Source organism: Idiotropiscis lumnitzeri, chromosome 1 (genome assembly GCF_059441095.1).
Source record: "Idiotropiscis lumnitzeri isolate Australia: NSW breed Sydney's pygmy pipehorse chromosome 1, RoL_Ilum_1.0, whole genome shotgun sequence".
Classification (NCBI taxonomy): Eukaryota; Metazoa; Chordata; class Actinopteri; order Syngnathiformes; family Syngnathidae; genus Idiotropiscis; species Idiotropiscis lumnitzeri.
Genome location: NC_142391.1, coordinates 9,286,207 through 9,309,491, shown reverse-complemented (window position 1 = coordinate 9,309,491; position 23,285 = coordinate 9,286,207). Strand labels below are relative to the sequence as shown.

At 43.8% G+C, this 23,285-nt stretch overlaps 1 protein-coding gene across 1 annotated transcript in view; it reads right to left on the bottom strand.

The window, feature by feature from the left end:
* Positions 1–21,227, bottom strand: part of LOC148343096 (signal-induced proliferation-associated 1-like protein 1) — a 30,443-nt gene extending 9,216 nt beyond the window's left edge. The window contains 15 exon segments of the mRNA XM_088315323.1: positions 1,903–2,312; positions 2,907–2,983; positions 3,077–3,089; positions 3,091–3,235; positions 3,838–3,981; positions 4,056–4,310; positions 4,460–4,734; positions 5,227–5,806; positions 10,687–10,844; positions 10,953–11,056; positions 12,049–12,223; positions 12,306–12,494; positions 13,601–13,731; positions 13,881–15,570; positions 21,166–21,227. Coding sequence (XP_088171449.1) covers positions 1,903–2,312; positions 2,907–2,983; positions 3,077–3,089; positions 3,091–3,235; positions 3,838–3,981; positions 4,056–4,310; positions 4,460–4,734; positions 5,227–5,806; positions 10,687–10,844; positions 10,953–11,056; positions 12,049–12,223; positions 12,306–12,494; positions 13,601–13,731; positions 13,881–15,360 — 4,136 coding nt within the window. The 5' untranslated portion in view covers positions 15,361–15,570; positions 21,166–21,227.
* Positions 21,228–23,285: the final 2,058 nt, after the last annotated feature.

Sequence of the window (23,285 nt, the reverse complement as noted above, 5' to 3'; positions counted from 1 at the left end):
TGCAATAAATCCAGACTTATTGTGCGATAAAGCTATCTACTTCCTGCTGTAAAAAAAAAAATTCAAATTTCACTATTGTGCCATGAATAAAGGCTCACTAAACTCTACTGCAGTACAAGAGGCAAGTGGATGAAAGCACAGAGAAAGTGCTGATGTATTCAGAGTTGAAGTTCTTCAATTCCTTCATTAATTATGTGGAAAATTCAAGACTGATATAAATATTAGCCCCTCAGCCGAAGTCAAATGGGATAGGCTGCAGCTCCCCCGTGAGCCTAACGAGGATAAGCTGAATCCAAAATGCATGGATAGAATAATCCACATACATTTTTAGATGGCAGAAAATACGTCAAATGCTTTTTCCACTTTTGTGTTCCAAAAAGAGTGATCGATGTTCTGCTCACAAAACATGGAAGCAGAAAAGCAACCATAAATCCAAAATATGGTCGCCTTCCTAAAATATTGGCTTGTGTCATTTTTTTTCTCCAAAAACACAATAATAAAAAAAAAAGGAATAGTTCCCTTTCAGGGGTAGAATTGAATGATCTGTTTAACTAAAGATGTCGTGGATTTTAGCAGAGGAGATATTTATGGCAACAAAATATTACTTTTTTCATTATTTTAGGAGTGCTGGTATGATCTTTAATTTGCATTAAATGCCTATCCAAATTCTCCCGCCTTGCTTTAGAGTTGCTTATTCAAATTCGAGAAAACAGTTCAATGAATAAAAATGTTTCTCTTGTTGCATGCTGATTAATTCCGCCAGAATAAAAAAACAGGACAGAGTGTCCTTGCATCTAGTCCATCATCTGCAGAAGCTTTCAAGCCTCAAGTTGTGTCGGTGCGTGTGCGTGCGTGCGTGCGTGCATGAGCACGTGCGTGCACATATTATAAAACAAAGCCTCCAATGTACACGTCGAGTTATTTCTGGCTGGGTGAAGAAGCGAGGGAAGGGAGCTTTGGTTGATTCAAAGGAAGTGGGATTTAAAAGAGGAGGGGGGGGAAACAGTGCTGAGCTCACAGTCTGCTTTTTTAGCAACTTCAAGCATTTCCTTTCTATCATGGATACTGGGGGATGGAGAGCGCAAGTGAGCACGCAAACACACACACGCACACGCACGCACGCACACGCACACACACTTATGTCCTTTGTTCAAAACCCAAACCGCAAAGCGTCTGACTTTTTCGCCGGGGATGATGCAGGATGTACTGTGGTACCTTGACAAATTTCATTCGTTCCATGACCAAGCTGGTAACTCAGTCTACTTGTATAACAAATCAATTTTTCCCGTTGAAAAGAACTGAAATACCACTAATCCATTTCAGCCGCCTCAAAAGATCATTTTAATTCAGAAAGACATCACTATGTTGTAGAAAAATATAATAACAGATCGTAAAAGAAATCAACTGATTTTATAGTACTTTTACTATTCACATATCATTGATTTAAAAAGTCTGCATTTATTGAACTACAAAAACTCAACTATACATATAATTTAAAAGAACAAACAATGCAAGTAAAATACAATATGACGTGAAAATAAAATTGATAAAAAAACGATACAAAAATAAATTCCTGCTGTGTGCTCTTTCGCCTCTTGGGGGCAGTGTGGCGCACACTTGGAGATAGAATTACATGAAATTAAAAATCTTGGAAGAAGGAAATGTTAAACTTATTTAATATAATTTATTTTACGTTATTATGACAACAAATATATGCCCTTGAGTATTGTTATATTACCTGACTGGATGTGTTACTACAGGCGACGCTAATTTTTGCTAGCTGGTTAAAATGATTTTCCCTTGAGTGCAAGCATGAAGCAGCAGTATTGAAATATACAATGTATCACCACTGATTCTGAAATACATTTGAGGACTAAATAACACAGTACCACACGTACACACCTGGAGTGGGAGGCGGAGTCACTCAGGGAGTAGGAAGCGCCATCAGGAAAGGCGGACGGGCTCTTCAACGGAATCTCACCACCTCTTCCAGCAGGAACGAGGGAGTCAGGAGTGGGCGGCGAAGAATCGGCCCCTCCCTGCCCATCCGCCTCGTCCTGCCACGGGACGCCGTCCGCGGCCCTGAAGGCGGCGTTGGAGGAGGCAGTGCTGCTCTGTGTGGCGGTGAAGGACGTGGCGTCGATGCCGCTGTCGGTGGACGTGCCCTGGAGGCAGGCGCCGAGCTCTAGATCACCGCGCACTCCTGAACGCGAGCCCACCTCGTACCACTTGTCGTCGCTGTGGGCGGAGCTTGAGGCGTCGCTCGACAGTGTGTTGCTGCTGGACTGGCTGGAGGAATATGGCGCGTCCACCTGTGCACAATGCACGACAGAGAGGTTGTAGAACTCAGAGCAGTGATTTTCTTGGCGCAAACAGTTGATTCAATTCCAACAGTAATTTGCCGTGAAAGAAAGTGACCAAAGATAATTAATTGTTTCTCTCTCAATATGATTTAATATGCGATTTTTTTCCCCCTTGACCTATCAATTGTATAACACAAGCAATAATTTCACAGGAAAACTAACCATAAATTAATATGAAAGACATAGTGTTGCTATTTCAATTTGAGTTGATAATTTACCCCCCAAAAAATTGACGACTTTTAGGCGTTCACAAGGTCAGCTTCACAAAATTCTATCAAACGTTGGATTCCAAGAATAATGCAAACAAACAAATTTGTAGCTTGATCATTTCAACTTTATATGTTATAATAATACAAAAAAAACTGAATTTGTCAAATAATATTTTTTTTTCAAAGAATTTAAAAGCCCATCCAGTCTCAATACTGTTATCCAAGTAGTGTGGCTTTGATGAGTGATTTAAGTGCACCGACTTTCATGATGTCCCGTATTTTACATGTGATTTCACACTCAGCAAAATCGAAAAGGTCGACACGCCCTGCTCACCTTGGCGCTATTGTTAGGTGAAATATGTCCACTCTGCTCTGGAGGCGGAAGTCGAGGAACGAGCGCCTTGGAGGTTTCTGCCAGCGGCAACACGGCAGACAAGAAATTTGTCATTTTTTACCAAGTCACTTTTAATTGAAATACTGTCATATTAAGAGACTCAATCGTACCTTGAGTGTTTTTTTTCCCCCTGTCTACATGCAATCTCACTCTCTCCATTTCGGGACCAAGCAGCTCCTGCGCTGGAGCCCATTTTGATGGCACTCGCACCGTCACCTGGCAACAGTCGCGCCGATGACACAGGGGACTGGCAGTTGTTGTTATTAAACCTAGAAGAGAGGCGCCACGGGCATTTACTACGGCGTAGAGGCTTTGCTTACTTTAACTCTGTTCAAAACACACTGGAATCTACAAAGATGTTGACATTTCAAAATGTTTTCCCACAGGGCCGCGCGATGACCTGGTGTTGAACATATCTGCCTCACAGTTCAGAGATTCGGGGGTTGAATTGACACTGGCCTAACATGCATGTCAGGTTCACTGAAGATTAAACTGTTCGTAGGCGTAAATATGGATCCAAGTGTGCATGCATGTTATGCAACCTGCGATTGGCTGGAGATCAGTCCAGGATGTAGTTTTGAGGCAGATATTTTCCAAAAATATTTTGGAAAACAGGAACATTTAATTGCATGTAAAATGAAACATCCAAAGTTCGTTTTTTTTTTTTCATTCTTAGAAAAGTGCAACATCAATAATCTAGTCTTCATGTTCTGTGTGGGACCCGTAATAATTGTCTTGATTATTATCATTTTTATGATGAATAACTGGTTTTGAAAATTTGTGTTGCTGTGTTTCGCAGGATGCGGACTGTGGGTTTTGAATTTCAAACCATAGTCCAGATCATATTCGCAAAATTTTGAATTCATCTTACCCCTCAGGCATAGACTTCTGCCTCCAGTGGTTGGTACTCATGTTGTCAGTGTAGGGGAGGCCAGAGGTGGCGTTTGTGTTGTGAAGAGTGCGGCCCATCACAATTGAACAGGCGAGGGCGTAGTTTTCATTTCCAGGTGAATACCTGCGAGGAAGCAAGACAATGCCACACAGCGGTCAGCGGTCTTTAAATTTGATCTCATTGGGCTAATTGACAACCTTTTGGGAACTACAGGACGCCCATCACTGGACACACTGCGCGGCATGGCAGCCGAGTTGCTGAAGTCCGGCGGAGGGGCTTTGATGAGTGTGCCGCCCGAGCCCGCGGGCCGCGTTTGAGGGCTGGAGGATGTTCTCGGCCACTTGGTGTTGCTATTGGTGGCCGGGCGGAAGGGGAATTTTAGCTCATAGGGCATTCCCTCCTTGTGGTTCTTGTAGTCCACTAAGGGCATATGATAGATTTCTGAGCAGCCTCTGTGGAAACAAAATGAGAAGGAAAACTGAATAGCACAGCAACACCATGGATATTAAAATAATTCTCAAATTATCTGAAAATATTATGCTAAAAGAGCAACTGATTTTAAAAAAAAAAATCGGTATTGTCTACAGTGTGTCTGTTCTACCTGCGCGGTGTCGAGTCGTCGTGCGGTGGAATAATGACCACTTTGACGGTGACTGATGTCCTGAGCAGGTCGATCATCTGCTCATGCGACAGTGACGCCACGGCGACCTTGCAGATCTCTACCAGTCTGCTACCTTGCCTCAGCCCGGCCTGCCAGGCGTAACCGTACGGCTCCACCTCAGCCACGATGCCTTCAAAGTTGACGTGAAAGCCCAGCTGGCCCAAGGCGTTGCGACGCAAAGTCATCTCTGCGGTCTGACTGCCCTTGGTCAACAGCTAAGTTGTAGGATAAATGCCCACCAAAAAAAAAACAAACAAACAAAACTTAACTCAAATATGAACTTATGCTCTCTCACTCTCTCACTCTCTCACTCTCTCACTCTCTCACTCTCTCACTCTCTCTCTCTCTCTCTCTCTCTCTCTCTCTCTCTCTCTCTCTCTCTCTCTCTCTCTCTCTCTCTCTCTCTCTCTCTCTCTCTCTCTCTCTCTCTCTCTCTCTCTCTCTCTCTCTCTCTCTCTCTCTCTCTCTCTCTCTCTCTCTCTCTCTCTCTCTCTCTCTCTCTCTCTCTCTCTCTCTCTCTATATATATATATATATATCTATATCTATATATATATATATATATATATATATATATATATATATATAGATAACGACAGCCGTATGGTACAGAAACAGCGCCTACAACTGTAAGGTAGCACGCATAAGAAAAGAATAAAATGTTTGGTGACAAGTTGAGATCACAAACAGAAGCAGTTCCCCACTGACCTCTAGTCTCTTGACCACCTCTCCAAAGTCTTCTGTGTTATTATTGATGGAACGAAGTGACACGCTATCACCCCGCTCGTAGAAGATCTTCAAGGAGGCAGGACTTCCGGTTGACCAACCAATCACGTCACGTGTAGCACAATTAAATACAACCGCTTTGGCTTCTTGATCCAGGAGGATTACAAAGTCGTTTGAAACGGCCAATAGGCATTCCCGCTCCGCACCTGCCACCTGGTCTTCAGCGTGCACCTGCCAGGTTATGGCGCCCAGGCTCCTAAGCTCCGCACCACTGTACGGTCGTACTTTCTCCCGCCGCTTGTGCGCCAGGGAAATGAAGGGAAACTTCCCGGTGGGTTCTACTGGAGTGTTGGTCACGTGACGCTCAGCCAAGTCCCTCAAGTACTCCTGTCGCGTGCGCGTCGCCATGGCGCCAAACTTGTCCGACTTGTGGGCTGCGTTTTCCGCGTTAATGACTTTAGCCAACAGGAAGTCCCTGAAGACGGAGGACTTGGGGAAGGTCACGCCCTTGGGGACTGGTGGACCAAATGGGGGTACGTCCTGCGAGCGGCTCACAGCCACACTGGAGAGAAAACAAAGGTATTATTATTATTATTGGAAGCGCAAAGTGCATCAATAAATTCCACAAAATGGACAAGCAACGTAATAGCATTCCATCCACTTATCAATCCATAAATTAACTTTTGCATAACCTGTTCAAGGTTATGAATGAACATGAGCTGATTCTTGCCAACTTGGGGCGGTAGACACGGTACACCCGAGACTGGTTGTCATTCAATCGCTAGGTACATCGAGAGCATCCGTTCTCGACTTCAAACCTTACTACTACGTACTAAAAAGTGAAATACAACTGAACTGTATCTGGGCAGTGTTTCTTTCAAGTACCACAAGAGTGAGCCCAAGTACTTCTTGTGGTACTAGTACCACACTTCTAGAATCACACTAGAAAAATAACCATTCGTGGCAAGTCAATGTTTTGACTGTGGGGCATTTGTGCTCATCATCCATCCATCCATTATCTGTACCGTTTCTCCTCACAAGGGTTGCGGGCAGGCAGGAGCCTATCCCCGGTGTCTTTGGGCAGTAGGCGGGGTACACCCTGAACTGGTTGCCAGCCAATCGCAAGGCACACGTAGACAAACAACTATTCACGCTCACACGCATACCTAGGAGCAATTTAGAGTGTCCAATCAGCCTGCTATGCATGTTTTTTGGAATGTGGGAGGAAACCGGAGTACCTGGAGGAAACCCACGCTGGCACGGGGAGAACATGCAAACTCCACATAAGAAGGTCGGAGCCGGAATCCAACCCACGACTTCTGCATTGTGAGGCCATCGTGCTAACCAGTCGGCCACCGTGCTGCCATGTGCTAATCATACATTCCATATTTCCTCCAATTCTGGCACCTATAATATAAAACAAACCACTACCGCTAGCTCCAAAAAGTGATTGTATGTGTTCCTGAAGTGCGATGTCATTCATTGAGCAGACAGAGTAGATTGGTCCTGAAAAAGATACTTCCCCTGTTGTATCGTTTGGACATATTTAACTTGTGGTTAGAATTCCTCTAGCACAAATTCTTCTCCTATTACCAATTTAGCCCAACAAAGGCCTGTCCTCAGGTTGGGTTTCTATGAATTGGTCGGGTTAGGGGATGTGTGTCTTCTACCTGGTGTGCAGAAGAAATGTGTGCTGGAGGATATTTGAACAACATGTTCAACTCATGTCTGAGTGTTTACACATGACGTAGGCACTAAATGATCTCACAGAGTCTCCCAAATAATGCACTCAGTTTTACTTCAATTGCTTCAAACACGTTTAAGCAATAATCAACTCCACATAATCAACAGAAGTCTTAAAAATGACCTATTTGGCACATCACTTTATTCATCTAGCAATAAAACTACACATACGTTATGTCAAAGTTCTTAAAACGTACAGTAAGCAGCGCAAACAACAAACAACGACACTTGTCCAGAAAGTGAAAGTGTCAGTGAGGCGGGGAAAAAAAGTGGCTGTGAATAAGTGGATATAACACTTGTGACAAGTTTGCATCCACTTCATTAAACACAGCCATTGGCAGTAGGAGGAATGTTGCAAAGTCCGCCTGACTAAACCCAGGATATAAATACTATACATCCCATCCCAGTTGACAAGGCAGCAGCCAGTGTTGACAACCTGCCACTCTCTGCACTGCTCTGGTTTGGACGAGTGCCACTGTGGCTTGAGCTAGCGAGCGCAAACAGCCTTCATTTCCTACACAAAGACGGAGTTACGCAATCTGTCTTTGCAGCCCAGTGTGACGATGGGGCAGCGGTTGAAAGCAGCAGATTAGCACCCCACTGGCCCCGGGCCGCTCCTCTTAATACTCCGTTCTGGCCCGGTGTGACCCCGGACATTATCGAATCCCACCAGAAAGCTATTAATAACCAGATGACTCAACAAAATTGAAGCGTGGCGATCAAACACACTCCACGGAAGGACGTGCGGAATGCATTTGTGTGTGGGTGTAATCTACTAAAATCCTTGTCATGAATCCAAACCATTGCATCAACAACAACACCGGGAGTCAGAACTTACCTCTCCGTTCCACAGTGATTCCTGCAAAATAGCCCGAATCGTTGCTTGACTGTTTAACTCACTCAGACCAACTAGACAAAACTCCAGACCAACATTTGTTTCCACGTCATCGGTGGAATGGCATCCATGGGAAGTCCACTGACAAAAAGGAATTAAGCTCTTAAACTGGTGCACAAAGCCAAGGCAAGGGGGGGTGTGAGCACCTCTGGGTGGAGTTGGTCCACTATTGTCCCACACCTCTCAATTTCATCCAAAAGCAAAACCAGGAGGGGCAGAATGGGGCAAAACGTATTTCCCCAATCAGGAATCAAAGCGTCCATTAGTCAGTCAAAAAAAAAAAAATCAAAAACATTCCCAAAAAGGGTCTCCTGATATTTTAGTCCGATCTTGACATGGTTGCAAGACAGAAGGCAAGTTTGACCCGTCCGCTCGTGAGGTAGTCTCGCTATGCTATGGGAAACTCTGCCCTCCACAATCCTTCCCAATCACATGCATGTCTGGCTCGAGTGAGCACTTCATGTGCATGCCGCTAACTCCTTCAGACCACTCCGGCTCATGCTGCCCAAAGGCAAAGTGGCGGGCTGGGAGTAAAAGGAAGGCGGACGCTTCTATTGTCAGCGTGCGTGAAGAGCAAGCCTCGCAAAGGAATCAGCGAGCGAGGGAGGCAAAAGCGCGTGCAAGGGTGCGCAAGTGGCCATGAGAAAGAGGTAAGAGGGGAGAAGGAAGGAGAGGTGGCGACAATGTGTACACAGTGTGTTTGCTTGGAGGTGTGCCAGTAAAACAAGGGCGCAGACACGGTGAGAACGAGAATCAGCCAGTTGAAGAGAGCCACAGTGCCAATCTTCTCGAAACAGCCACAATCAAACTCATTTATGGGACATTTGATTAAATATCAAATAATCCACAACATAAAAAGACCTGAGACAAAATATAACGGCAGCTGTAATAAAAGTCAATACTCAGAATTACTGGATTTAAAATTGGCAAAATTTAAATTGTAAATTAGTAATTGATTATTTATGGGAACAGTGTGGATGAGCACAACAAAGCCAACGAGTTATAAGTTATTTGCATCAAAACAATTTGCTGAGTTAGTTTTTAGTTATAAAGTTGTGAGGCATTACAAGGGACAATTTGTTCTGTAAAGTCATATTTCTTTGTGGAAAATGCGAGAAAGTCAATTTTCACGTGAGCAAAAATTCAAATAATTTGTTGAATTGCCCAACTTAAAATTTTATCGAAGTTTGTTGAATTGAAATGTTGAGTTCACTCAACTTTTATTTTTTAGTTTTATCTCAGACACATTTTACATAATCACATAATCATTTTAACATATATGGAACCCCGAAACTGAAACATTTTTCACTGGAGGAAGAGAAAAAAAAAAAGTCAACAGAAATTACATCAACAAACTAATTGCTCTCAACACTGGGGTCATTGATTCTATTTCCGCGTTTCTCTTTCAACATTTTTTTTTTGTAATCTTTTCAGCCGTAATGGAGTCTGTCACTCAAACCAATGCAACCCTGTAATTAGGTTAATATCATGTTCTTTTTAATTATATAGTTGAGTATGTCCATGACCAGTTAGCTTAGCAGTTAGCATAACTAGCATATATTGTTGAGAAAAAACTCTATCATTGGCATTGATTTGCAACCCTTTTACTGTAATTACAAGAATAATGAAACTAAATCAGTATTTGAATAAAATTTAACCTGAGTATCTATGAGTTGGTTGGGCTAAACATTGCAAAATACAGTATATGATAGAACAAAATAACTATTTTATTTATTTATTTATTTTTATGTTAGCTCCTAAATCAGGGGTGTCAAACTCAAATACACAGTGGGCCGAAAAGGAAAACTTGAACAAGGTCGCGGGCCAGCATTTAATTTTAATTAATTTAATTAAAAACAATATAAATGCAGATTTTTTTTTTTATTGAAAATTTTTATTATAAGTGGTTTTATGAATCCAATACAATGTTTAGTGTTTAAAATTACTATTATCATTCTGAATGTTACTATTATCATATAGAATGCAAAATGGTCGGGTAATCATTTGGTATAGCCTCGCAGGCCACTGTGGGCCAATTTTGACCCGCGGGCCAGAGTTTGACACCTATGGCCTAAATTAACTTCAAAATCTTGAGTGAACCTTATACTTGTCGACAGGAGACCTAAACCACACCCAGCGGTGGTTTGGGAGTATGGGTTGATAGGCACAGTATTCACTTTCACTGTGATCCATGCCTTCCAGACAATGCTTTTTGTCTTAATGTACTGCTGAGTAGTGAGGAGCTTACGGGGCTCTTGCAAACATGCAATACTGGGACTTACTTGGAAGTATTAGAGGTATTCTCAATCTCTGGATATGGACTTAGCTGGTCGTTTTACACCAATCATCTTGTCAGCCTCAAGCTGGTGTGCCCAAAGTGGACACAGATTCTAAATAGCAGACCTTGTGACAGTAGACTCGACTGTATTTCAAGGTACAGTATGCATCATCAACTGGCTGAACCAAACTGACGTGCCAAAACCAAAAGGTGTAGAAATTATTTATTCATCATTAAGACAAATGTGGGAAATTAATTGTTGTCTCAGTTTTACAGTTCACTAAAACTGGGAGTTAGAAACAAGCAATCACACGTTGACTCGTATTCGGACAACTGTGCGAGCGAGAGAAAACAGGTCCTAAGAAATACTTTAAAAAGTGCTTCAAGTGCATTATACTAAGGCTAATAAATTATTATAGATAGTAAAACGGGGGCTGAAACATATCCCATGTGGTACACGTGGGTTCACTCAAGTCACTACATTTTGCCATGCTACAAAATATTACTAGTAGGTAAAAGAACCTACCTGTAGCAGGTGTTGTCTGAGCAGGGATCATGCACCCTTACAATAATGAAAACATGTTGAAAGTGAGAGCGAATGGCCTTTGGGGTGAAAGGATGTGCGCCGGGCTCCTGGAACACAATGGTCACTATGTCGTTCCCAATATGGCGCTTTCGCAGTAACTGGTTAAAAACACAAAGGTACTTGTTAGAAATGTGTGATGGGAGCAGAAAAAGCTTTTGACAACCAAATTAGGACACGCGACACATTGCAAAACTTGCCATATTTACCTGTTGCTTATTATTGGGTGTGTAAGGCAGCAGAGTGGACACGTGGAACATGAGCTCGTAGTCCTTGTAGGATGTGTACAGCGAGTGAGTACCCGTAGAGTCCGCTGGAGGGAGTGAAAAAAAAACAATGACATTGAACAAGTATTTCTGTACAGAGCCATTGTGGAATCACTGCCTTGCAGCCGTGCAGCTCACGCCGCATTCGTATGTTTGAGTGTTGTTGGAGAGCGTGTTGTAGGGTGGACGTCACACTACAAAACCCTGGCTGGTAACCCTAATTCTGCTTCAAAATCCTCGCTGACAACCCTAATTTAGTTTTAAAATCCTAACTGGGAACCCTACCAGTACTTTAAAACCCTGGATGAGAACCCTAACTGTGTTTTAAAACCTTAGCTGGGAACCCTACCAGTATTTTAAAACCCAACTGGGAACCCCACCACTGTTTTAAAACCCTAGCTAATAACCCTACCTGTGTTTTAAAACCCTGGCTGGGAACCCTACCTGGGTGGGAACCCTAACTGTGTTTTAATCGGTGATCAGGGTAGGGCGAGGGGAGTGAGGACGTCCCAGGGTTTGAACAGGCCTTCAAGAGACCAGCCATTTGGGAAAACCGTCACATTTTGTCCAGCACTGCCTATGTGACGTGTAGGTAAAATACAACCACTACCACTACTATATGGCAAAAATAAAAACAACTAACCCTAATGATCAACATGCAATTGTACTATTCACAAATGATGCAAAGTACTGTGTCAACTGCCCCAGGCCCTATAATATTCATCACAGAGTAAAGCAGCTCCCAAAGGTATGTGCTACCACGGATACACAGAGTTGGAGCGAAGCAATCAATGTGAGTTGCCAATCGTTCAGTAAGGGAACTTAAGTGCTGCATTATGGAATTTGTAGTTTGTTTGTGTGTTTTTGTTGCTAGTTGTTTGCATTGAGTTAAAATATCAGAGCCATTTCAAACATAACATCATTGACTCTGGGAATAGAAAAGACACCAAATGTCCTACGGGCTGGATTTAGCTGCATGTCGGGCCGGATGTGGCCCGCGGGCCAGTAGTTTGTCACACATGTTTTTGAGAGTGTTTACTTTTCGTGTCCAGCTGGGCTCTGTACTTGGTGAAGCCCTTGAGGCGAACCTTCTCCCCCAGCAGCTGCAGGAACTCCTCCAGGGCGGGGCCAGCCATCTCGTTGTTGTACATCTCCTCCTCGGTGCTCTGGCCGGCTCGGCAGTACATCACACCCACCTTTACCTGGAAACTCAGCTGGAAATAAAATCACATGAAACAATTTTTTTCAAAACTGTAATCAAAGGTACTTCTTGAGGTGTTTTTGAAGAATTCATACTCCTTGCTCGTCCAGTTTCATCAGCTGCTCCGTGACTTTGGGGGTGTTGAGGGCCAGTCGGAGGCAAGGCAGATCCAGCTCTGGGAGAATGTACTCGAGGACCTCTTTAATGGGCAGCCCTCGGGCAGTACCATGCTTGGAGGTAGAGAGCACTGCGTCCTCCAAGATAGAACCTCTGAGAGTAGTGAGCTGAATGGACAAAGATGGGGAAGGTAAGGGGATTAAAGTGGTAGATAACATGAAAACAAAATTCCTCCCCAAACATCAGAAAAATATACCATTGACTTAAAACAACAGAAGACTCTGACTCAAGAGGAAATAAGGAAGTGGTGGGAGTTGAAATCATCTCAGTACACAGAGTCTGCATTGTGCAGTGCTCCGAGTCTGAACTCAATCACTTTGCTATCACCCGAAGCCCAAATAATCTCTCTATAACAGGCTTGAGACTGCCGAGTTTACAATGAACCTGTGTTCGCCATATTTGGGAGGCAGGCGAGAAGTGGTTAGTCCAGTCTTTGTGTGTGTGTGCGTCCGTGTATGTGTGTGCGTGTGGTGGGACTGGGTGGAGTGGGGTTTAATAACAAGCACCTGTCACAAACAAGCCTCTCTGCCTGGTTACCTTTAGCATCAGTCTGAGAATATATGTCTATGTAATAAGGGCTTTGTCAAACGGTCCCACACAGTTGGAAGTGAAATATTTGGTCCTACATTCCAAAATACATTCATTACATTTGGAGACTCTAAATCAGGGGTCCTCAATCCTGTTCCTTGAGAGCCGGTGTCCTGCCCGTTTTCCATCTCTCCCTGCTGCAACTCACCTGATTCAAATGATCAGATCATCAGCAAGGATTGCAGACGCTGGATAACGATTCCGATCATTTGAATGAGGTGGGTTGCAGCAGGGAGAGATGGAAAACAGACAGGATACTGGCCCTTGAGGTACAGGATTTAGGACCTCTGCTCTAAATTGTATCCTTGGTTTATGAGAACAGGGTTCTTCAAACCTATTCCTCGGGGGCCAGTGTCCTGTCTGTTTTCCATCTCTGCCTGCCGTAACACACCTGATTCAAAGGATCGGGATGGTTATCCAGATTCTGCAGACCTTGCTGATTATCTGATCATTTCCATCAGGTGTGTTGCAGCTGGCAGAGATGGAAAACAGGCAGGACAGCGACCCTCGAGGAACAGGATTGAAGACCTCTCGTCCAGATGTTTGAAAGTTTGAGTTCGGGAACGGCGTCTTTAGAAAACTTTTGTCCACATATGTAAGAACAGCAAACATTAATCTGACTGACCTCACTGGTTCTGAAGATGAGGCGGTAGTTATACTGCTGGCCGTGCTCCTTGTCTTCCTCCAACTTCTCTCTGCGCAAGCTCACTGCCACTGGACCTAAAGCGTCATCCATCCCAAAGTAGTTCCAGTGTTCTGAAGAAGAGGAAGCATGGAAGGTGAAGGATTACAGTGAACTCCCGTTTATCGCAGAGGATAATCAATGATATAACCAGAGGATTATTTGAATCATCTCCCATATTTAAACGTATTAAGCCCAATAATAAAAGCAGAAATTCATTTACCCCTTAAGTAGAAGAACTTTCGGTAGTAGTAAGCACCAAGGTCCACATGCTCCACGATGTACTGTTTGGACTTTTCGCTGAGTGTGCTTGGGCCCTCCTTCGGTCCCTCCAGTACGGCAACTCCAGCATTGGTGCAATGTGTGGTTACGGAGCTTTCATACATGTTTCCTTCTCCGTTCAAGTTCCCCGAGCTGCCTACGACACCACCCACAAGTCCATAATAGCCTGCCCCATTTGCTCCATATCTGTGCCTCCCAATGCCGTCTGCGCCGATCTCATTTCGGAAGCAGGGGCAGCTGAGCAGCATCTCGTTGCTCTGTTCGTCCATGGAGTCCAGGCCAGGGCTGTCTCTGGAGTTGAGGTCCTCCTGGCTACCACTTGGGGAACTGTACGGAAGGCTGTGGGTGGATGAAAGGGTGGAGGTAGCCGAGGCAACGGCCGCGGCAGAAGCCCCCGTGGTGGTGTTGTTCTTCTTCCTGCTCGCCGTATGCCGGAACTGAATGACTTCGTTGAGGTCAAACAGCGTGCTCTGCACGTCATAGTGGGCGAAGCCTTTCTGACAGACCCACGGCTTTAGCAAGGGACCCATCTCCTCCATTCGACTGTCCTCAACATCCGATCCAGCTCGTGGCGAGTCTGTCTCGCCCCGCACGTGACGGAGCTTCCGAAATATAGACTCGCCTCCAGTCTCCGATTTTGTGCGTCTCTTTGGAGGTTTCTCTCTGTCCTTGGGTTTCGGAGGCTGGCCGTCCATGGCATTCTCCGACAGGTCAAGAGTGGCCTGCCTGGGCCGAACATTCAGCATGTCCTCCAGTTGTTCTGGAGCTGGGCTACGCTGGTCTACTACCCCTTGGTACCCTTTAAGCATTTCAAAGAAGCTCTCACCAGCAGCCCCGTGCTGGTCTATTGAAGATGTGCTGCCGTACTCGCGGTGGAGAGGGGACCATTTGGCACCCAGAGGTGGACCCCAGTCCTCTCCGCTGTCTCCACCGGCTTCCATCTCACTGATGGTCATGTCACTGTTGCTGCGTTGACGGATTCGCTTCTGTTGTGAGTTCTGGCGCGGCGGACCTCTGTAGTCTCCTGGAGCCAAATACCGAGTGTCTGCACAGTAGTTGTTAGCCTGGGCCTGCGTTCGATTCTTTAAAGTATTGTGGATATTTCGTAGCATTGATGAGTCCTGAGGGCTAATAATCGATCCTAATTTAATGTGATTTTTCAGAGGCACGCTCATGATTTCGGACTCCGTCGTCGAGTGCCACAGAGCCCGAGAAACATCCTTCCTTGGCGGCCAATCGGCCACACGCGCCCGTACGCCCATCTTTGGCACTCCCGTGCTCACAGTGCCATGGACGTTATCCGTGCGGGTCGGCACAATGCCGCCATTGACCATTCGCATGTGGCGAGGGTAAAATTCATCGGTGGCAGGGACGGAGCCCCCGACGCTGCACTCCATTGGGGGGCGCTTAAGGCTGGTCATGACACGAGTGCCAAAGGCTAAAGGCACTCAGCAGGTAGACATGGCTGTCTCTGGAACGGATTGCCGCTTCCTGACTTCATGAGCAGGTTGATTGTCACCAGGGAGGGAAAAGGGGGAAGGGGCAAGCCCACCACTTCCTCACTTAAGCCTGCATTGCAGTTGCAGCAGCGACAAACCTCCCATTAGCATGTTTTCACACCAAACACTGGTCTGAAAAGAAAAAAACAATCATTAAGGTTCTTTCTCATACTTTTTTCACCCATATATAACAAACAGTATTCCCCCATAAAAGAAAAGAAAAACGCTGCATATGAAAATTCACAGGAAGAGAGTTATAGCTAGTGCACTTATAATATTTTCTGGTTGCATTTTTGTACAAAACAGTCTATTTATTGGAAGGCACTGAAATCTTATGATTAGCCAAAAGTTCTAAAATATTCTATAGGAAGTGGGCCGACCTGCAAATAGCAAAAATATGCGTATAATTGACGGCCATTAAAATGCATTGGCCAAAATAATATATATATAAATTTTTTTAAACCACAAAAGGTTCCGTCCACTTTGTTTTTTCAATCATTGATTACAACAGGAAACTTAATATTCTAACGTCCAAACATTAATCAATTTGGACATTTAGAAAAAAAAAAGCTTGCTTTGAATGTGATGCACATGGATCCCACAAATCAGATCAGCATGCTTGCTTTTCCACTGATGGATTTTTATGATGCAGTGAAAAGTCAGTGACATGTTCAATTTGAGATAAGGGTGTGCTAGCTTTCAAAGCAATTATAGCAGAAACATCTGAGGCAAAACATGAAGGCCCAGCAAGCATTCCTAAATGACTTCAACGCTGTCTAATGAGCACAATGATGATTTTATAATAATATTGCCTTTATTAGTCCCACAATGGGGAAATTCGAGATTCGAACCCAGGCCTCCTGGGGAGACTGGGTCCTGAACGCGGCGCCTTAGACCACTCGGCCATCCTGGCAGTTTGCAGTGATCAGTTAAGTGTTGCGCTTTTATGAAGTTTAAAGAAGCAATGTGAAAAAATAATATACAAATACATGCAGTCACAGAATGAAACAATTAAACGCACTCTTGTTTCTGTACTTTGTCAGCAATGACCATGTTAATGTTTAATCTTCTTTACTACTTTAACTCCTTTTAATCTTTCAAGGAGGTAATGTTTTATTCGCAAAGAAAGTGGTACAGAGTCAGGATTCCCCCAAGACACACACTTTTGTTGTTACAGAGTTTTTTAACATTTTCCTTTCATTTCTCCCCAAAAAAATAAATAAATAAAAATAAATAATGACAATATAAAGGGGTACAATGAGGTACTGGTCCAACTAATACCTTCTTAACAATAATAACAATAATAATAATAATAATAATAATAATAATAATGCACCAGATTTATATAGGGCCTTTCAGGACAACCTGACACTCAAACTGAATTGTAATGCAGAATTGCATTTTTCTGTTTCAAATACTGCAAAGCAGCGCATCAAAAAAGCAAACAGGCCCTTTGAAAGTCATCTGAGAAGATGATCCTATGCCCGGCAAATGGAGCCAATTTGGCAGTTAGACAGTAGGGAAAATGAGGGTTCGAGTGACTGACTGACTGAGGCTGTGATCCTATTAGCCACGAGCACTCAGCGTTCACAGTGACGGGGCTGCAGCAGCTAGCATCAACAACATCATATTTAACTTTATTTCAACTAGTACGCAGGCACGGTCTTATCCAGGAGGTCCGGGTAAATGATGAGAATCAAGTAATCATATTTTTTAAAAGAAGTGGGGCATATAGGAGAATTTTTAACTGTTCTGAACTCAATTTTCCAGTGCAATGTTGCAATGATCAGAATAATGAAGCCCAGAGGAGTTGTGCCACAGTGGAGGTCCGTGTGGATGTAGCTCAATTTCTTTTTGTTGTAGTCATGTGAGACTTTTAAACAGCAGAGTTTCTGAGACAAAATTAACAGCGCCTCTGCTGGTGGCAGTCAAGTAGTGCAGTTTGTTTTGCCCCAAATCACAATTTCACACAATTGATTTGATTATGTGCCATCAATTCATCGATTATTACACATCTCTACACTTGTACTAACCATAACAACACACTCGTCTCAACATGTCAACTTAACGTAAATCCTATTGCCCTTTCTGTCCTGCTAATGCAGTATGATTGTTCATGTGATACTGCTGACAGTATAGCCACTTTACTTTTGCTTACAAGCAATATACTAATCTGCAGATGATGCCTATAGGATGCTTGTGGTGGAAAAACACAACACATAAATGCACATCCCTGAAAACACTCCTTATCTCCTCGCTCACAGACGTAATTGGACAATGGGGGCTGTCGGATTAAAAGGTATAAATTGACTAGCCGTGTGTGTGTGCGCATCTATACACAGTATTTGTCAGAGACAGGCAATTAAAGAGCACTTCTGGAAACCACCAAAATAACAAGCAATCTCATTTTTAGCCATCCTGTCGTTCTTTAATCCACCCATTCTCCACTATCCTTTCACAGGTCTGAAGGTCATTTCCAGAGATCTAATTGTGCTGACTGGAGGAGTTTAATTAGCTTGGACCTCCCTTTTGGTTGGTTTTAAACAGCGGTGAGTCGTCAAGGCCTTCTCTGCTGGCCTAACATAATAAAGAAATATTAATCATATTCTTCACATTGATGTCATATTACATCCTAGTGTTGTATTTTTCGTGAGAATTTTTAGGCAATCAGAATTCAGCTAGCTCGTGTTGCCAGGCAGATTTCACAATACCATTAGCACGCACTATTCATCCTAGGCCTTCAGATACAAATGTGCGGGCATCTGTTCTGTCAAAGACTATAGGGTTTCAGAGTTTATAGACAGTTGCAATAGCCAATCAGATCACGAATTGGTTACAGTGGGCCTTCTCGCTGGAAATCAACACACCCGGAAGTCGGAACTGGCGACCGTTCGAAAAATGTCAAATATATTTTTGCTTTTTTAAACCGCAATGGCCGAAGGAGGGAAAAGTGTGGATTTAATTTCAGATACACTTGCGAGGTCATTTTCAAGACGGACCTTCCAAGAGAAGCTAGGTCATCCAACACTCAGTAGTGTGTGAGTGTCTTTCTGTATATTATTTCTCCAGCTGTAGTGTCATAAATGATGGCAATACGAGGGGGATTTATTCAAGTCAGACTACGTACAACTTCACTGAAGGCCGACGTGTGAAATTCACGGCCCGCCACGGGTTTTAAAGGGACTGCACAGGGATGAGCAACGAACTGAGGACAGGTAATAAAAAGACTGGTTGAAGAGACGTACATATGCGGAGGGGTGCCCTCTCTAGGACAGACAGAATAATAACAGCCAAATGACGAAGCAACCTGTGAGTGACACACAAAAAAAGAGGAACTTTCAGAGCCTTGTGACAAAAATCATAAAACGTGGCGTCAGTGGTAGGAGGCAGACACAAGGCAATCAGCAGGAAACATGAGTCGTGCGATGAGTAAGAAACAGCCTTGTGTTTTGTGTGACTCAGCCCAAAGTAACAAGACCAGACTGGTCTTAAATACTTATTCCCAAACAAGGGGGGGCCGAATCGTGGCAGCCGAGTTGTCTCTGAAAGTCGGTGTACCTCTCCAAGTTGGACAAGTGACGGTCCTGGTTTAAAGTCTGCAAACCAAGACGGATGTTTCCCCAGTTGAATGGGCAAGTGTTTTCAAAGCCGTGACAAAGGACGGCAAAGATTGTCGTACAAGCTTGTAATTGCTGCATGGATGAATAGGGCAGAGGGGTCGTTTGGCTGACACCGCCGCTTTTCAGAAAAGGGCTCGCTTCCATACAACCCATTGGCTCGCCATGTTCCCTAATCGTACCTTGCTCTCGGGGCTCGACGGGCCTGATGGGCAGCAGGCACAAAGATCTCTCTGTCCTGGCTTGGCCAAGAGCGAGGCCTCATTCCAACACAGTGAAGTCTTTGAAAATTGTCTGGCACGGGTACTTCGTTACGGTTGTTTACATGAGCGCTTGCCAGAAAAACCAGATGAATTAGATGCAAGAGGAGTTGGAGAGATAAGGATTAGGCTGAGGAACAAGAATCGAGGAGGGATTTGGATTGGAATGAGCATAAAGGGATGAAATATCCTTGCTTGAAAACAGTGTGGCATCCATTAGGGAGGGGAATAAACTGTCACGCATGTCGGAATGACAGTCATTAAAAAGGTTGTGTAACCTAATCAGACACTGTTGAATCACAAAATTTTGAGGAAATGACAGACAAAAGACTGGGAAAGTTTTCAAAAATCGTGAGAGCGGCCTTTGGTAACAAAATCAAATTGAAGACACTTTCAAGATTTGTAAATCACTAAATTTACCTGTGGAGAAGATTACATCACAATCAATTTTTTTAAAGAATTTCTTCATGCAACGAAATGATTGAGGTCCATCTCATTTCCACTAAAATGAAAAACACTAAAAACATTTTTAAATATTGCAACGTTGTTTGTGAGGCATTTCCTAAGAACGGACAACTTTAAGTTACTACTTTTTAGGGGCGCACCGTCACTGACGCAAATAATAAAGTCGATATGGTTCTAATGGGTGAACAGTAAGGCTGGGGGGGGGGATACAAATCATCTAACTCAGTCAAGTCGACCACAAAAATAGATCGACAGAAAAATGTCTGCCTCGAAACCATAATTCATAGTTTTAAAACCATTTTTGCGGCACCTGGAACCAAAGACTGGTCGCGTCCTTGTTTCCGCATGGACATTTCTTGCTGCACACTCTCATTTCTGGCAACAAATTTCCATGGCGATAAAGATGATTAGAAAATGGTGTCCCTTTAGACACCAAATATTAAAATAATTGGCGGAATAATCGACACGATAATCAATTCTAAATAGATTTGCTTGTGACAGCCCTAATGGATTGAAAGGCAGTTCCAGAAAAGGAAGATTCATGCGACATCCGTAGACCAAATCATACCTGGTTGCCCTCATGCGCACATCTGGCTCAAAACCAGGCACTCATTTGCCAATCTGACCGAGCAAGTCTGAGGACCAGGCAACATCAGAGAAAAACAGACAGCAGGCCTTGCTGGCAGACAAACGAGAATACGAGCAGTGTCCAGTCACATTCTGGAATTCCCCCAATTTGAGAGACGAACTGATGAGTGTTTGTGTGAAAGACGCAGGGCATGCTCAGACAAATTCTTAGAGAAATACGCAACGCTGGCTGTTCAACTTTTGAGCTACGGACTCCGCCATGACATCATGACTTGGACTCGAGCAGCCGAATTACGCAGCCAGGGAGCGCTGACTTGACGAGGGCCCCGCTTCAGACAAAGCGGGCACGCCACGGTGAGATGAGCATGGCGCTGACGAATTGTTCATCTGACCACAAATGGGTGTAAACATCAAATGCCGTCAAAGCGCTTCAGAAACCGGTGACAGCGAATCACCATTCATCATCACCATTATCGTGTGATGTGCTGCTCTGGCAAGACTCCGGGGGCCCGCGCTATCGCTGAGCACAGCTCGGAGAGTAATGGGCAGAGCGTCACACTGGCAAAGTGGATTTTACTCACAGTCCCCTACATGAAGACAGTTGCGGAGTAGCGCCTGTGCTGTATATAGACATTATTTTATGTCCAGCACAGATGTCTTCAATCTTCCGTCTTATCCATAGAATACATCAACAAGCTTAAACTTTTTTGCACGGGACAGATGGCGGAATGAAGCCTTACAACACTGGAAAATATCAAACGGGGTTGTCATTTCGTAAACGTAAACGATGTGATTACCTGGGTGGTCCGGGAGGTTTTCTAATAAAATGTCCAACTTGAGAGGCGCTTGATTAGAGAAAAGAAGTGAACTGGAGTGCTCAGGTGGTCTGGATGTCATGAAAGGGACACTAATGCCACGTTTCTTTTGCACACGACTGGAGAATAGCGTTTCAGTTTTCAGCTTTGCAAAAGTATTGCAGCACTGCGAAAACCACACCAAATTGAACGCCTGAGATGCTAGAAACAAAAACGACAGAGGAGCTGTTTTTATTTTATTTGAGGTCTGTTTGAGCTCGTCTCTGGAAAAAAAAATGTTTTTTAGAGATGACATACAGTGGAATCGCATCCATTTGCACGCAGTACTTCAATGTTTTTGCAGCCACGGCGGGATGGACAATTTTTGACGACATATTTTCCTGATTATTAGTATTTACCAGTAAATGTGATAAATGAACTGCACTAAAGGGCTTGAGCAAGGAAATGATTTATTGATTTTTGTTTGATTTAGTCTGCGGTTTTCAAATGATTTTATTATTCATCATTTACAATCATTTACCTGCACAAAAGTGGTAAATTCACAAATAGGTCGCAAAAGTGATGATTTAAATATTACTCAATCATTTTTTCTCTCTTCATTTTCTGGTAAAAGACACCCCAGGATTTTAGCAGCAAAAACAATATTGAAAATATCTTAAGCAAAGTTGCGGGCATTTATGCGCTGCTAACAGGTCGCACATTCCTGCAGTGTCTCTTCTTTATAAATTGTTCCACTCTTAAGAAACTGTGAGACCTCAAGGTCTCAACGTCCAATATTACGATGAGGTATCTACTTGACCAATGAGGGACCAGCAGTGGTTCATATCACTTCTGGTATCGTTCTCAGGACTCTTGGAAGCTTTACTGATCAGGTACTCTAAAACAGTAGGCGGTAATATCTTCTCTTGCCAAAGAAACGGCATAGAGTATTATGGAATGGAAAAGGATATTTAAGACATGCAGAAATTATACGATGACATCACCTCAAAGCACTTCCAAATCATCCAATCATCCAATCTCGTTGCACACTTGAGTACAATGACAATAAAGGGATTTCTGATTCTGATTCTCTGATTCAGATGGCTGGGATGCCGTTCCTGTTGTGTTCCTCGTGTTTTTGCGAAAGTGCTCCACTCGATGGAAGTATCTCTCAAAATGTTAATGCAATTTCTGAGGGATGTTTAAATTTATGTTATAATATGTAAATGTACTAAATTTAAGATCACCTGAAACTGAAGAGCGAGACCAGTGAGGTACTACATTTATGATTCCAGTGTGGAAATTGGAGCGTCTTTTTGTGGAGCTGTTAACATTTCTACCACGGGTGGTTTTGTTCAGTGGCCGCTTGCATGTTTTAATGTGCAACGGGGGCTTGTCGTCTCGCTAATGGAGTTGGCGGCTTGGAGGCGGGCATGGAGTGCAGTGAGAGGGGAAGCGCAGCCTGAAGCAGACCTCCACTTTTTCCCCCTCGCTACCCTGGCTCCCGACCGCCGCAGTTTGGCAGCCAGGTCACCTCATTAGAATTTTTTGCATTCTTCTCCAGGGAGCTCTGCACTCCTTTTTCCTCCCTGAGCGCTCGCTATCATGAACGACCTCTAATCCCTGGCAAGCTTCAATCTGATCAATAAAAACAAATCAGGAAAAACTCCACATTAGATACAAAAAGGTAGTACTCCAACTTGGGCTTGTTTCCAAAAGATTAGTGGATTAATTGCCGATTAAATTTGAGAACTACTGTACATCATGTTGTACATGCACACACTTTAAATCAATTAAGCAGAATCTGATTATAGCCTGTTGACTTTTATCAACATTCTTGTTTCAGCACACCCTCAGATGACACCCTCTTTTTTACGCAAGAGGGTCAACGTCGCTCTACTTGCTTTTGATGCTTTCCCGCTATCAAAAACAGATACTACGGGGTACTATTCCTAGTACCTGGTTAGCAAGGGTTTATAGGGTGCCAATCTGATGCCAATCAGGTGACATAATCCACGGCTGGTTGCTCGTTGGGTCATCACATCATTGTGATATTTGAAGATAAACATAAATCTACATGCTACCATTAGCTTAGCCTCTTGCTGTGCCTTAGCTACGGATGC